At 65.9% G+C, this 12485-nt stretch overlaps 2 protein-coding genes across 2 annotated transcripts in view; one reads left to right on the top strand and one right to left on the bottom strand.

The window, feature by feature from the left end:
• Nucleotides 1-12485, top strand: part of IFT140 (intraflagellar transport 140) — a 60395-nt gene that overhangs the window by 25334 nt on the left and 22576 nt on the right. Inside the window, exons 14-17 of the mRNA XM_029949369.1 lie at nucleotides 452-621; nucleotides 719-887; nucleotides 1895-2026; nucleotides 5577-5776. Coding sequence (XP_029805229.1) covers nucleotides 452-621; nucleotides 719-887; nucleotides 1895-2026; nucleotides 5577-5776 — 671 coding nt within the window. The remainder of the gene's footprint in view (nucleotides 1-451; nucleotides 622-718; nucleotides 888-1894; nucleotides 2027-5576; nucleotides 5777-12485) is intronic.
• The window catches only part of TMEM204 (transmembrane protein 204), a 12223-nt gene continuing 7929 nt past the window's right edge, over nucleotides 8192-12485 (bottom strand). Inside the window, exon 3 of the mRNA XM_029947001.1 lies at nucleotides 8192-8848. Within this exon, the coding sequence (XP_029802861.1) occupies nucleotides 8604-8848 (245 nt within the window). The 3' untranslated portion in view covers nucleotides 8192-8603. The remainder of the gene's footprint in view (nucleotides 8849-12485) is intronic.

Raw genomic sequence — 12485 nt, 5'->3', positions numbered from 1 at the left:
CGCCCGCACCGCGTGCCCAGCGGCAGAGCCTGACGCCGGCTCCCTTTGCTCTATTACAGTCCCCTCCCCCTCCACTGCTGAAACCCTTTTCCAGAGCCTTCTCTCCCCTCGTGGCTTAAACCTGTCACCGCTGGTGGCCCGGCCTGAGCAGGCCCACCCTCACTCACCCCAGCCTTGCTCTGCTTCCTGGGCCCCAGGTGTCTGCAGGGATTCCAAGTCCTCGCCTGCACCTTGTCCCAGACCCCTCTCGCAGCTCCTCTCTCCATCGGTCCCCTCGTCTGTGACTCTTCCCGTTCTTCCGTTCTCCTGTTGTCCTTGTTTGAATCGTGACTCAGACTCATGCTTCCCTCCACCCTCCACCTCCAAGCCATGCCCTCCCTGGCCCGGCCTGGCCCTCCTCCGGTGGCAGACTCCCCTCTGCCTCCGAGATCTGACCCTCCCTTGCCTCCAGACTCTACCCCCACCCCGCACACGTGCGCCCATGGGACGCGGGGTCCACGCCGGGCCTGGTGGGCGTCCTCCCCCGACCTCGGGGGCTGAAGCCGCACACGCCTTCGATGAGGCCGCCCTGGGGCTCCCTGACCAGCTCTCGCACCCGAGTGTGGCCCCGGCAGGCGGCCTGTGGGAAGGAGCCCGGAGCGGCCGCCTGCTGACGCCGCGTCTCAGCCCCCAGGACTCGGCTCAGGGCTCAGCCCTCAGGACGCGCCTTCTCTTTCAGGAGCTGTGCCTTCGTGGAGGACAGACTGAGAGACCTCGTTCCCGTGAGCCACTTCTGGGACCAGAGTGATCCCAGGCTGTTTGTGTGCGAGGCCGTGCAGGAGGCGCCGGGGGCCCCACTGCCGCCCAGGGACAGGAAGCCCGCCGCCGAGGACAGCCCGGGCCCCACGGTACCGTGACCGCACCGCATTCTTCTCTCGGTGCGGGGGGGGTGGGGGGCAGGTTCACAGTCCCAACCTCCCAACCTCGGTGGGAGGTCGGTGCCCCTGGAGCAGACTGCCGCCCGGCCCGTGGCCTGCATGGCCTCTGGGTTGCGTGGTGGCAGCCCCCCCCCCCCACCGCGGTCACTCAGACTGTCCTGGTTTAGTTTTCCTGTCACGTCGAGGGCCGCTAGTTACCTTCTCCCAGGACCAAGCCTGCCGCCCAGATAGCAGAGCTGCCCGCGGCAGGCGTGTCCTGGGCCAGCAAGGCCAGTGCCCGCAGCAGGGCCCCCTCGCCCTGGCCCCTGACCTCCACCCTACCAGCCCCCTCCCCCGCCTCCAGAGCGCTCGGGACTCTGACACTTTCATGTGTTGTCCAAACGTCTGGTGCTCCCTGGGAGGGCCCCGCGGCCATGCCCCCGGTGACAACCTCCTCCCAGGAGGGGTCCCGGCAGGTCAGCGGCGCCGGCAGGCCTGTGTCCCTGCCAGAGGACGCCCCCTCCCCGGTGCTGAGGACGGGGTCCAGCGTCAGCAGCAGTCGGTGTCCGTGCACCTGCCACTCAAGGGCCTTCCCGGTGTCCTCGGGGAGGGGGAGCCTGCAGGGGCGCCCGTCCCCGAGGGGCTGCACTCCTGCCCCGGCCCCTGGGCCCCCCGCCTCGAGGGCGGGCGAAGGACTCTTCCCGCTGCTGCTGACGGTTAGCGGGAGTCCGGGAGCCACACGGGGAAACTGAGACGCCGGCGTTCCCGGTGTGGGGAGACTGGTTTTCGCTCCAAGAAAGCCCGTCCGCGACGGTCTGGCGGCTCTCGACGCGGACGCGGCAGGCCCGGCGGAGGCGGAGGCGGATTATCCGTGCGAGGCTGGGCGCACGCTCCTCCGTCTTTCTCGGTGGAGTAAACGTCCCGGCTGGAACGTGGGAATTAGATGCAAGACACAAGGTGGCGTCGTCAGGCCGCGGCCAACCGTGCCTCTCCCTCAGGCGGACGTGCTGGTTCTGTCCTTCTTCGTCACCGAGGAGCACGGCGTCCTCCTCCAGGACTGCTTCCCCCGGCCTCCCGCCTACCAGACCCTTCTGGGGATCCACGTGCCCTACTATTACTTCACGAACAAGGTGGGAGCCCCGGGAGTGGGGGCCGCGTTCCCGGGCCCCGGGCGGGCGGGGGTCCCCTCCCGATGCGCCGCACGCTGTCTGCTCTGATTTGTGCCCCCAAACGCCAGCGGTGAGGAGGTCCCCGGGTCAGCAAAATTACAGGACTTGGCTTTGCCGTCAAGACAGGGTGGCACTGACGTGGCGTGTCCACGATCCTCGGGTGAGGGGCCAGCGGCGGTGCAGCCGCGGAGGTGGCCCCTGGGGACGGGTCAGCGTGTGGCCTTTCAGGAGGCGTGTCTCACTTATACGTGTGCGTGTTTATTTTTGACGGAACGGGATTGTTTTCACGCACGTGCACGCTCCCGGCTGGGTGGTTTTGGAAGAGCTGTCTGTCTCCCTGGGCCCTGGCGTCCTTGTCGCCGGGGTCCCTGGATCCGTGAGCGTCACGGCAGGACGCGGCGGCTCTGCCCGCACAGCGTTCCTGCTTTCCCGTGTCCTAAGCCGTCCGCGCCATCACGCCGGCACTTCTCTGGATTTCATTCCCGTTCGCGTCCTTAGGGCTCTTCCCATCGAGTCTCCTCCTGGCGTCGCTGGCTTGGTTTGAAGCAGGCTCGAGAGCAAACAGTCAGGAAAGGATTCCTGAGACGCTTTGGGGCGCAGAGGTGGTTCCGTTAAAGCGCGGGGCCCGTGGGCAGAGCGCGCGGCCCCGGGTCGGGAGGCAGCGTCGGGGGCGGTGGAGTCAGGGAGGTTTCCTGAAGGCCCGGGGCTGAGCTGCAGCCCAGACGCTGCGTCCGGGGGCCCGGCTGCTGCCCGGCCACGGCGGCTCCCCGCCGGCAAGGCCCTGCCCCGGAGATGGCCCGGGGGTGCGGGGGTGTCTGCTCCGTCGGCCTCCAGCCCTTGCCCGTGGGCCGCGGCTAGAAGGAAAGTGACTTTTATCCGCGGTTCCCTTCTGCCCGTCATTCCCGGCACGGACGTCGGTTTCTCGCACTCGTGTGGGCATCCCGCGTTCCCCTCTCCTTCCCGGCCCCGCCTCCCGGTCCGAGTCGCTGCACATGCCACTGCCCCCTTATCCGGCCCCTAGACTCTGCCTTTCCCGCACGCGGCCCCTTCTGCTCCTGTCCCGCTGCCCCTCTGTCCCTAGGCGCCACAGCAGCCCCGGGGTGGGGCCCGCACGCCTGCGCCGCTCCGCAGAGCCCTTGTCCCGGCTCAGGCTGTGGCTTGAGCGGCCGGTCGCCGTGGGCGTGTGGTGCGGGAAATGGTTCGTGAGCTGGACGAGCCAACTAGGAAAACGTGTTAACATGGCCTCCAAAGGGCTGGTGGGGAGTAGCTGGGATGCGTCCTGTGTCTCTACGAGCCGCCCTTGGGGGTCGCTGGCCGCGCCCTCGAGGGCGTGGGGAGCGCGCGACAGCCCAGGGCCCCCCTCTTGGAACAGCGGCCAGGTTCTGCTCAGACGGGGCGCCAGGTCCGCGGCACGGCTGACCTGATGAAGTGCGGCCTCTGCCTGGCGGTTCGTGCACGTGTTTTCCGGAAGTTCCCACTCGGTGCCAACCCTGCAGCTTTCAGCCTCCTCCTAACCTGACCCGGGCCGCACCCATCCACCCGGACAGGGGGCTGCCCCAGGCCCTTTGCTTATGCTCTGCTCTGTGCCTGGAAGGGTCTTGCCGTCCACATCTGGGTCTGACAGATCCCCCCAGTGTTTCAGTGCTCTTAGGGTTGGAGGTGGACGTCAGAGGGAGCTGCGGGACCCACGTGGGGGCCCAGGGGCCACGCGGCGGCAGCGGGGATGAGGTCTGTTAGGGTTCCAGCCCCACGACGCCAGGAGAGGCTCCGGTGCCAGCTGGGTGCCTGGAGATTCAACTCCGCTCTGTCTTTTTTTTTTTTCATTTTTAACATTTATTCGTTTTTGAGAGGCAGAAAGAGACAGAGTGAGAGCTGGGGAGGGACAGAGAGAGAGGGAGACACAGGATCCGAAGGAGGTTCCAGGCTCTGAGCTGTCAGCACAGAGCCCGACATGGGGCTCAAACCCACAAATCGCGAGATCATGACTTGAGCCGAAGCTGGACACAACCGACTGAGCCCCCAGGCACCCCTGATCAACTCAGTTCTGACACCATCCACCCCGAGACGGTGCCGGGTCGTAGGGGTGACGGCTCCATCCCACACGACCGCCCCACCCCACCCGTGCTCCCACTGCAGACCACAGGCTCTTCCCGCTGGTTAGAGCGGCTCCCGGAGGTGAGGGAGCCCCGTACGCACGCTCAGCGGCGCGTGGAAGGAGGTGACTCAGGTCACAAGGCAGCGGCCAGATGCAGAGGCGCGCAGGACACGCCCGGGGGGGGCCCTGCAGGGTGCCTCTCCCGCACCCCTACCCGCCCGGAGGCCTCCATCCCAGCCCTCCCTGCAGAGTCATGCTTACGTCCTGGCCATTGGTGGTCAGCTCAGCCTCCAGCCCCTGTCCCCTCCCTGGAGGCTGGGGAGGGACTGCGAGTTGGAGCCTCTGATCAGTGGGTGGTCCTCCCGTCAGCCAGCCCCGCCCCTGGGCAGAGACCTACCGTCACCTTCATCAAGGTGATAGAAAACCGCTCTGGGGCCCTCCTCCCGGCTCTTAGCAGCTGTGAGCCCTGGATCTGGGTGAGGAAACGGGACGTCTGAGTGACCAAGTACATCCTGTTGTCAATCACAGCGTCCCCCGAGACCAGGGGCGAGCTGGGGGAGCCAGGTCCGAGGAGCGTGGGCCGTGACCCCCTTTAGAGAGGGCCAGAGAACGGGATGGGGGGCGCAGAGGGAGGAGCGGGGGATGCAGGAGGCCGGGCACGTGTGGGCCGGGCTGGCGGCGGTGTGCAGCGGGGGGGGGGGGGGGGGGGGGGGGGGGGGGGGGGGGGGGGGGGGGGGGGGGGGGGGGGGGGGGGGGGGGGGGGCGCCAGCCCGTCTTATCTCCGGCGCTCCTCCCCACCACGCGCCTGTCCAGGGAGCGCCGCACGGCACCGATGATTCTTCTCAAAAACCTCAGCAAGAGCACACGACTGATCGGGCTCTGGCGTTGGGGAATGCTGCCGGAAACCTCACAGGCGTCACTGAGTTCCCGGGCCCGTGCCCACGGGACAGCGCCTGGCATGGGATCAAGCCCCCTCTCGAGGCTGCGGAGCAGACCTGGGAGGGGGTGCTGTCACAGCCCTTCCGTAACTGAGGAGTCGGCAGCCGTGAGCCTGGCGCTGAGGGACAGCCGGCGCTTCCTGCTGCCCGAACCAGAGCCCACAGCCTGCCCAGCCCCCTCTGTGCTGTGTTTATTTTTGAGAGAGAGAGAGACAGCGTGAGCAGGGGAGGGTCAGAGAGAGAGGGAGACACAGAATCTGAAGCAGGCTCCAGGCTCATGAGCTGTCAGCACAGAGCCCGACGCGGGTCTCGAACCCACAAATCGCAGGATCATGACCTGAGCCGAAGCCAGATGCTCAACCGACTGAGCCCCCAGGCGCCCCGACCCAGGTGCCCCACAGACACGCATCTTGAGCAGAGGCTGAGTGTGCGCATTGCTTCCCCGACCTGACAGCAAACGATGTCCTTTGTCCCCCAGCCAGGAGAAGCCAGCGGGGAGGAGCAGGGGGACCCGGAGTGCCACTGCGGCCCCCGCGTGGTGGGCAAGAGGCCCCTGCGGGACTTCGTCGGGCTGGAGGCCTGTGACAAGCCCACTCAGGATGCCATGCTTAACTTCAGCTTCTTTGTTGCGGCTGGAGACATGGACGAAGCTTTCAAATCCATCAAGCTCATCAAAAGGTGAGGACTCTGCCCCCCGAGGCACGAGGGCGCGCCCCTGTCCCCTTCTTGGGGCTCTGAGAAGCCGTGACTCTTCTGTGACTGCATCACGGAGGTTCTCATGCTCTGTTGCCCCCGGAGGCAGGTGTACGAGGCGGTGCGCCGGGCGCGAGGGGCCCAGCTCCCCTCTGCTGGGCTCGGAGTCTTGTGGGCTGTTTGTGCACTTGATTGGTTTTTCAGCGTTCTGGGTACTGCCCGGTCGCAAGTTCTGCGGTCGCTGAATGGTCACAGTGCCCGTCCCTCCAGGAACCACTGCACTAAGTAGAAAAGCCTCAGTAACAAACACCTGAAACCCTACAGACACGCAGGTAAAATCGCTCTAAAGTTTTTTATTATTCTAATGTGTATCTTTGAGAGAGAGAGAGCATGAGCAGGGGAGAGGCAGAGAGAGAGAGAGAATGAATCCCAAGCAGGCTCCAGGCTCCAAGCTGTCTGTGCAGAGCCTGATGTAGGGCTTGAACCCACGAACCCCGAGACCATGACCTGGGCCGAAGTTGGACGCTTCACCAGCTGAGCCCCCCAGGCGCCCTGCTCTGACCTCTTCGATGGAGGCGGCGTGCCCGCGGCCCCCTCTCCGCACCGGAGGCCTCCGCAGGGCAGCTGCAGGCCTCACAGCTGGTCGCCTCTGTGCGGCAGGAGAGCGCTCGCGCGGGCAGAGGGGACAGGGACATGAAGCTGAAAGCTTAACCCGTCACCCCGCCGTCTGTGGCGATGCTTGTCCGCAGCACAGGCTTCTCCGAACAGCGTGTGGCTGCTGGCCCCCGTGTCCTCTCCAACGTGGCCACACCTTGTTTCGGCGAAGGGCCGGGTCCGCGGACGGAGGCTCTTCGCCTCACCAGTGGACCAGAGTGGCCGGGAGGCACAGTCCAGCCGGTCTCTGGCCTCTTTTCTTTTAATGTAAACACGGTCACGGAGCATGAGCACCACGTGGTCAGCTTTAATACTGTGACGTACCTTAACGTAGTTATATGTGTAATTTTATGAAGTTGTACAGCTCTCTCTTACGCATAATTATTTTGGGGAAAGAGTCAGCACAAGCGGGGGAGGAGAGGGGGAGACACAGAATCCGAAGCAGCTCCAGGCTCTGAGCTGTGAGCACGGAGTCTGACGTGGGGCCTGAACCCATGAACTGTGAGATCCTGACCTGAGCCGAAGCCGGACGCTCACCCGACTGAGCCCCCAGGCGCCCCTGAGAGCGCACATGTTACCTATTGCAGGATTCTTTTAAAACACTATTATTCTGAGCCCACGTTTGGGGGGCTCGCAGGAGTCCGTTGTGGAAACAAGCTCGGAGGGAGGGAGGTCAGGCTTGAGTGTTCCCGCGAGGGTGCTGGGGGGCGCCTCTGGTCGCTTCTGCAGCGAGCCCGGGGTACCGTTCGCGCCCGGGCTGCAGGCGCTTCTCCATCGCTCTCAGCTGTGTTACGATTTTCAAAGCACCGGCCGCACTGCACTGCGTGTAGGTACAGAGGCCGGCTCCGGGCCGGGCGCCTCGTGCTCACCGGAGGGCCGGAAGCAGCCGGGCCTGAACATGTTTCAGGGGGAGGCAGCCTTGTGTGTTTGGGGGAGGAAGCGTGGTGTGGGTGGAGGAGGTCTGGTGTGTGGGTGGCTGCCCCCTGTGGCGGGAGGAGGCCCGGTGGGGGGGGGGACGGCCTCATAGCGGGGAGGTGGCTTGGTGGGGGCGGGGCGGTGGCCCAGTGGGGCGGAAGCTGCCCGGTTGTGGGGAGGCGGCCTCATGGAGGAGGGCTGGGTGTGGGGCCTGGTGGGGGGCCAGGTGGCCAGGGGCCTTGGATCTGGCCGTGGCTGTGGTGCTACCCACGGCCCTGGTGTCCGTTTCCCGGGGATCACTGCTGCCAGGTGGCACAGGGCCAAGCAGTTTGGCGCACAGGAAGCGTCCAGGTGGGTGTGGACGGCATGCTGTCCTGACAGATGTGGCCAGGCATCCGGGTTCTGGAGGGTGAGGGCCGGTCTGAACCCCTCAGATGCAACTCTCCAATGCTCTGCATTCGGCCTGGGGAGTGAGAGCTGAGTCACCTCCAGATCTGGGACTAGTGTCTGTCACGAAGGCGTCTGAGGACCTGCATTTGGCTGAGGTTTTTACAGGGGAAAACGTAGGGCGATTTCTCCAAATTCCTTTGAACAGACCCCCCCCCCCCCCACCGCCAGCAGCTGACCGGCCGTCTGGGCCACGGTGCTCCGTCCGGCGACCCTTGGTGCAGCAGGAGTGTGAGGGCGCGGGGACCCACCGCTGGCTCCCCACCGGGCCTTTAAAAACGTTCCAAGCCTTCTCTTCCTGCCGGCCCTCAAAATGACGCAAGGCCAGACCAAATTCTTTTCACCCACGTGCAACGTGATGGATAAAACACGAGTTTTAGACAGTGGTGAGAAGTCTGCCTTTTATTTTAACTTAGAAAAATAGTCAGGAGCAAAACGGACGTTACTAACACAATCCCGTCGTCAAACCGTAGCCATCTGGTTGTAAATTCTGAGTCACTTGAGGACGTGCAAGGACAGTTCCGGAACATCTTCCCGGGCGTTCTGCTCTACCAAAGTAAGATGACCGAGGACCCACCCCCTCAGCAGATACAGAATAAATTAATCCTAGACCGCGGTGCAGAGCGCGCTGGCTGCCGTCCGAGCGCCCAAGGAGCTGGTCTCCGGGGGACGGCGAGGCCCAGAGTGGGCGCGGCGGGAGCGTGGCGCAGGCGGTGTGTGACCGAGGGATGTGCGATGCGTGACGGAGGAAACATAGCTGCGGGCTGTCCGTGTCCGTGCGGGAGGCCCCTCGGCCTCAGCACGGCGACTCCACGTACTCGTTGTCCAGCCCTCGGCGGACCCGAGCGGTCAGGGAGCGGCTGATGACGATGACCCGGGGCGCGATGCAGTCCTCCCTCCGGTGCAGGACGTCCCAGATGAGCATGGCGGCCGCCAGCGTGGCCAGGAGGCAGGCGCCGATGTTCAGGTAGCAGGACCAGGACAGGCTGGTGTACGGGCCGACTCTGTAGAACGTCACCAGCCCGATGACCAGGACGAAGCCTGTAGACGAGAGAGGAGCGTTCAGAAGGCCCTGCGTGGAGCCGGCAGGGGGACGGCCGCTCGGACTGAAGGGCCCGAGGTCACGCGGCCCCCACGGGCCGTGGCCCCTCTGTGTGCCAGGCCTCAGCACGGAGCCGCTGGTCGTGGGCCCTCGTGACCTCTGGCGGCTGTCTAAGCCTGGCACGGAACGGGTCTGGGGCCCCGTGAGAAAGCGGCCTGGTCCGGGCGCGCTCACTTGGGTCCAGCAGGGCCGGGCCGTCTGCCCTGCACGAGCTGCCACCCGGCCCCTGGACATGCTCGGTTCCCTGCAGCGCCAGTGGACACAGGAATCCCCCGAATCTCACGTGGGAACAACTCAGCGGGTAGCTCACTTCCTCCTGTTCTCAGTGGCTCTCTTGTCCTTGGTGTTTGCGTCGGGAGATGGAAGTCTTCTCCGTACTCCGGAGCGCCTGGCGCCTGCGGGCCCCGGGGAGGGGCGGACCCGCGTCTGCTCCTGCCTCCCCCTCGCACCCCCCCCATCTCCTGCCTGTTTCCCTCCACAGCCTCGTCTTCTGACTACAGGCAGGGTTGGGGGCCGCGCGGGGACTGCGGACAGGGTCCCGTGCAGCCCCTGGCCCCCGGCTTGCTTGCGTGGTCACGCTTCAGGCCTGCCGGCCAGGATAACCGGGCACTGATGACTGATGGAGTTCAGGGCGGAGTCTGGGCCGCGGGCCCCTCCGGGCACGGAGGAGAGGCCTCTGCTGTGGTGACCCGGGGTAGGTTGAGTCTGGGAGCCCAGAGCACCTGACAGGGACAAAGCTTCTTGGGTGATCCTGGCGGAACCCTGGGCACCTGCCCGACTCACCCGCGTCCCCCGCCCTGGGCCCTGGCCAGGCCCACCTCCTGCTGCGGTCCCTCCCTGCCCTGCGCTATGACATCCGTCCGTGTGTTCGTGTGGCCCCTCCGTTCCGCACAGGCTCCCCTGCTTTCCTCAGGCAACCAGACCCTGCACGACCCCCATGGCCCCGGAGCTGAGCCGCACTGGTGCCAGCTCGTGGCTCGGGAAAGTGTCCTGCGTTAGCGCGGGCGGGGCCGGCTTTCAGGGGAGTCCGCATCCCGCACCTCCAGAAAGTGTGAACGAAACACCCACCCCAGTCACGCGTGATCAGTAGCGTCCGTGACTAATCTCTGCTAATTCTCTACAGTACTTAGCAGGGCTTTTTATACACAGAAAGCTTCTGGATACTTCCTTACTGTTAAAAATAACTGATTCTCTTACACCGACAGAAACTTCTGGCATTTCCCTCTCCCGGTGAAGAGCGTGCCCCTGGCTCCCTGCCCATGGCCCGAGCTTGGTGCTCTCAGGGAAGGAGTTACAGTCTGTGTTTTGTGCCGTGAAAATGAAAATGCTTGGTGCGTGGCCCTCAGTTTTCTGCGTCTTCAGGCCTTTTCTGACTGCGAAGGGAGCCCTTGTGCCCCGTTCCCATGAGGCCTGGCTGGACGGGGCATGTAGGGGGCACCAGGAGCGAGCACAGACTCGTGTCTGAGGTCACCCGGGAGGCGCCGGGACAGGTGCGCCCACAGAGTGTGTGGACACCGTCCGAGGGGCCAGGCCGCAGCGGCGCAGACCGGCGTGTGGGAAGGGGTTCCCCCGAATGGCCCCCGCGCCCCGAGTCCACGTCCGCCCGTGGCCAGGCATCCACTGGGCTTGCACCGTGTAAAGGAGCATCTGTAGGTGTGTAGCCTGGGCCCCCGTCCCGCAGCGTCACGCGTCGGGTGGACTGGACACCATGAAGTCGCTGCGAGCCCGGTGCAGAGCCGGCCCTGACCGGGAGGACCCGCACCCTCGGTCGCCAGCGCCAGAGGGAGACGGCCCCTGTCGCTCAGGTGCGGGTGCGGGAGCTGCGTGCCGTCGCCAGGCCTCGAACGTCCGCCTCCGCCGCGCGTCGTCCCCCCCGTGACGCTGCAGCCACACTGGCCCCTTTCAACCCCTCCGGGACCCCGGGCTCCAGCCTCTCCGGGCCTCTGCTGGCACAGCTGCCCCGAGCTCGCCCGGCCCTGGGAAGGAGGCCTGCGCCCCGAGCCCAGCCTGGAGGCCCGGCTGTCGGCCCCTGGGCTGCAGGGCGGCCTCCTGTGTGTGATGAGGAGCAGCTTCATGGTGACCGCGCCCCTGGAGGGACAGTGCCCGGTAGCATGATCGCGAGGCTCAGTGCTGGAGCCGCGGCAGGACGTGCCGGTGTCCATGCGCGTGTGCTGTGCGGAGGCTCGACTTCTCCCCGGGGAACCGGACCGGCGTTCTTGGGTGAAGGCGAAGGTGACTCCCCCGGGGCGGGGGACGACACTGTGCCGGGGAGGCCGTCACAGGCTGGCACAGACCCTCCCGGAGGGTCCCCCCGGTGGACAGGGGACTCTGAACTCCAGGCACCCGTGAGACCAGTGCCCGAAGCGTGCGGGCAGAATGACCGCCAGCTTCCGACACTCACCCAGCGCCCACGCACCGCCCAGCCCTGAGTGGCAGGCGTCCCTCCGGCCCCACTGGCCAGCGTCACGGGGTTACTTGACTGTCTTCAGGATGAGCGCTGCGTAGTTCCGACAGCAGGGTCCCTGTCTCTGTCGCCTGCAGGTCTGAGGGTCCCTCCCTGAGGCTGTGCTGCCCCCAGGGGCTTGGACTCTGCTTCAGGGCTTGGAGCCGCCTCCCGTCTTCACGGGGGAGGGAGACTGATTAGAGAGCGTGAGCTCACAGGTGCCCCACCGGCTGCGCGGCAGGCGCGGACCAGCGGGCGGAATCCTAGGGAGGCTGGCGGGCGGGGGCGGCACCGGGCGGGTTTCCCGCACAGCCTGGGGTGCGTCGCACCTCTCTGGCCTGCGTCAGGGGCTGCGCTGTACTTGGCTCTTTTTTCTAGAAGTGGGGAGAAAATTTTATAGTTCTGTGTGCTTGTGTGAAAAATGGTCTAAAAAATTTGCGTTTACATGACTTATTCTGTGTAAAGACCAGTTCAGCTCAGAGCACATGTGGTCAGAGAAGGGCCTGACTCCTCAACGTTGAGAAATGACTTTAGAAAAGCCTCCTGCACTAGCAGGTGCCGAGGACCCGAGCGCAGCGGCGCACGCGCAGAGCGCGGGCAGAGCCGAGCCACACGGGCGCACGCGCAGAGCGGCGGGCAGAGCCGAGCACACGGGCGCACGCGCAGAGAAGAGGCAGGGCTGCGGAAGGCACCAGGCCTTCCGGGAGGGTCTCCTGTGGCGGGCGGGCCGGGGGTGGGAAGGAGCGCCCCCCCCAGCCTGCGGCCTTAAACCCCCGGCTTCCTGGCTCTGCGCGCGGTGCGGAGACCCCTCAGATGTCCTGGAGACCGTTCCCCGGGGACTTGTCGGTGACGGTCACGTTTGTCCAGAAGCACACGGAAGGGGGGAGGGTGAGCTCACACCCTGAATGCTGCACGTGGAGTCCGTCCCATCCTCACGAATCTGTTTCCAAAGCCAACAGCCCCTTCCTGTGCGCCGGCTCGCGGGCGTCGTGGGCCCCGCTCGGCCTGCACGGCGTCCCCTTTTCCTCGCTTCCTCCCTGCCCGCTTCCGAGGGCCCCGGGCCTTCCTGCCGGAGTGACCGTCCAGCACACGCAGGTGGCGTGAGGAGAGGCCGCGGAGCCGAACCCCGGACC

This window comes from Suricata suricatta, chromosome 8 (assembly GCF_006229205.1).
Source record: "Suricata suricatta isolate VVHF042 chromosome 8, meerkat_22Aug2017_6uvM2_HiC, whole genome shotgun sequence".
NCBI lineage: Eukaryota > Metazoa > Chordata > Mammalia > Carnivora > Herpestidae > Suricata > Suricata suricatta.
This window is presented reverse-complemented; position numbering and strand designations above follow the sequence as displayed.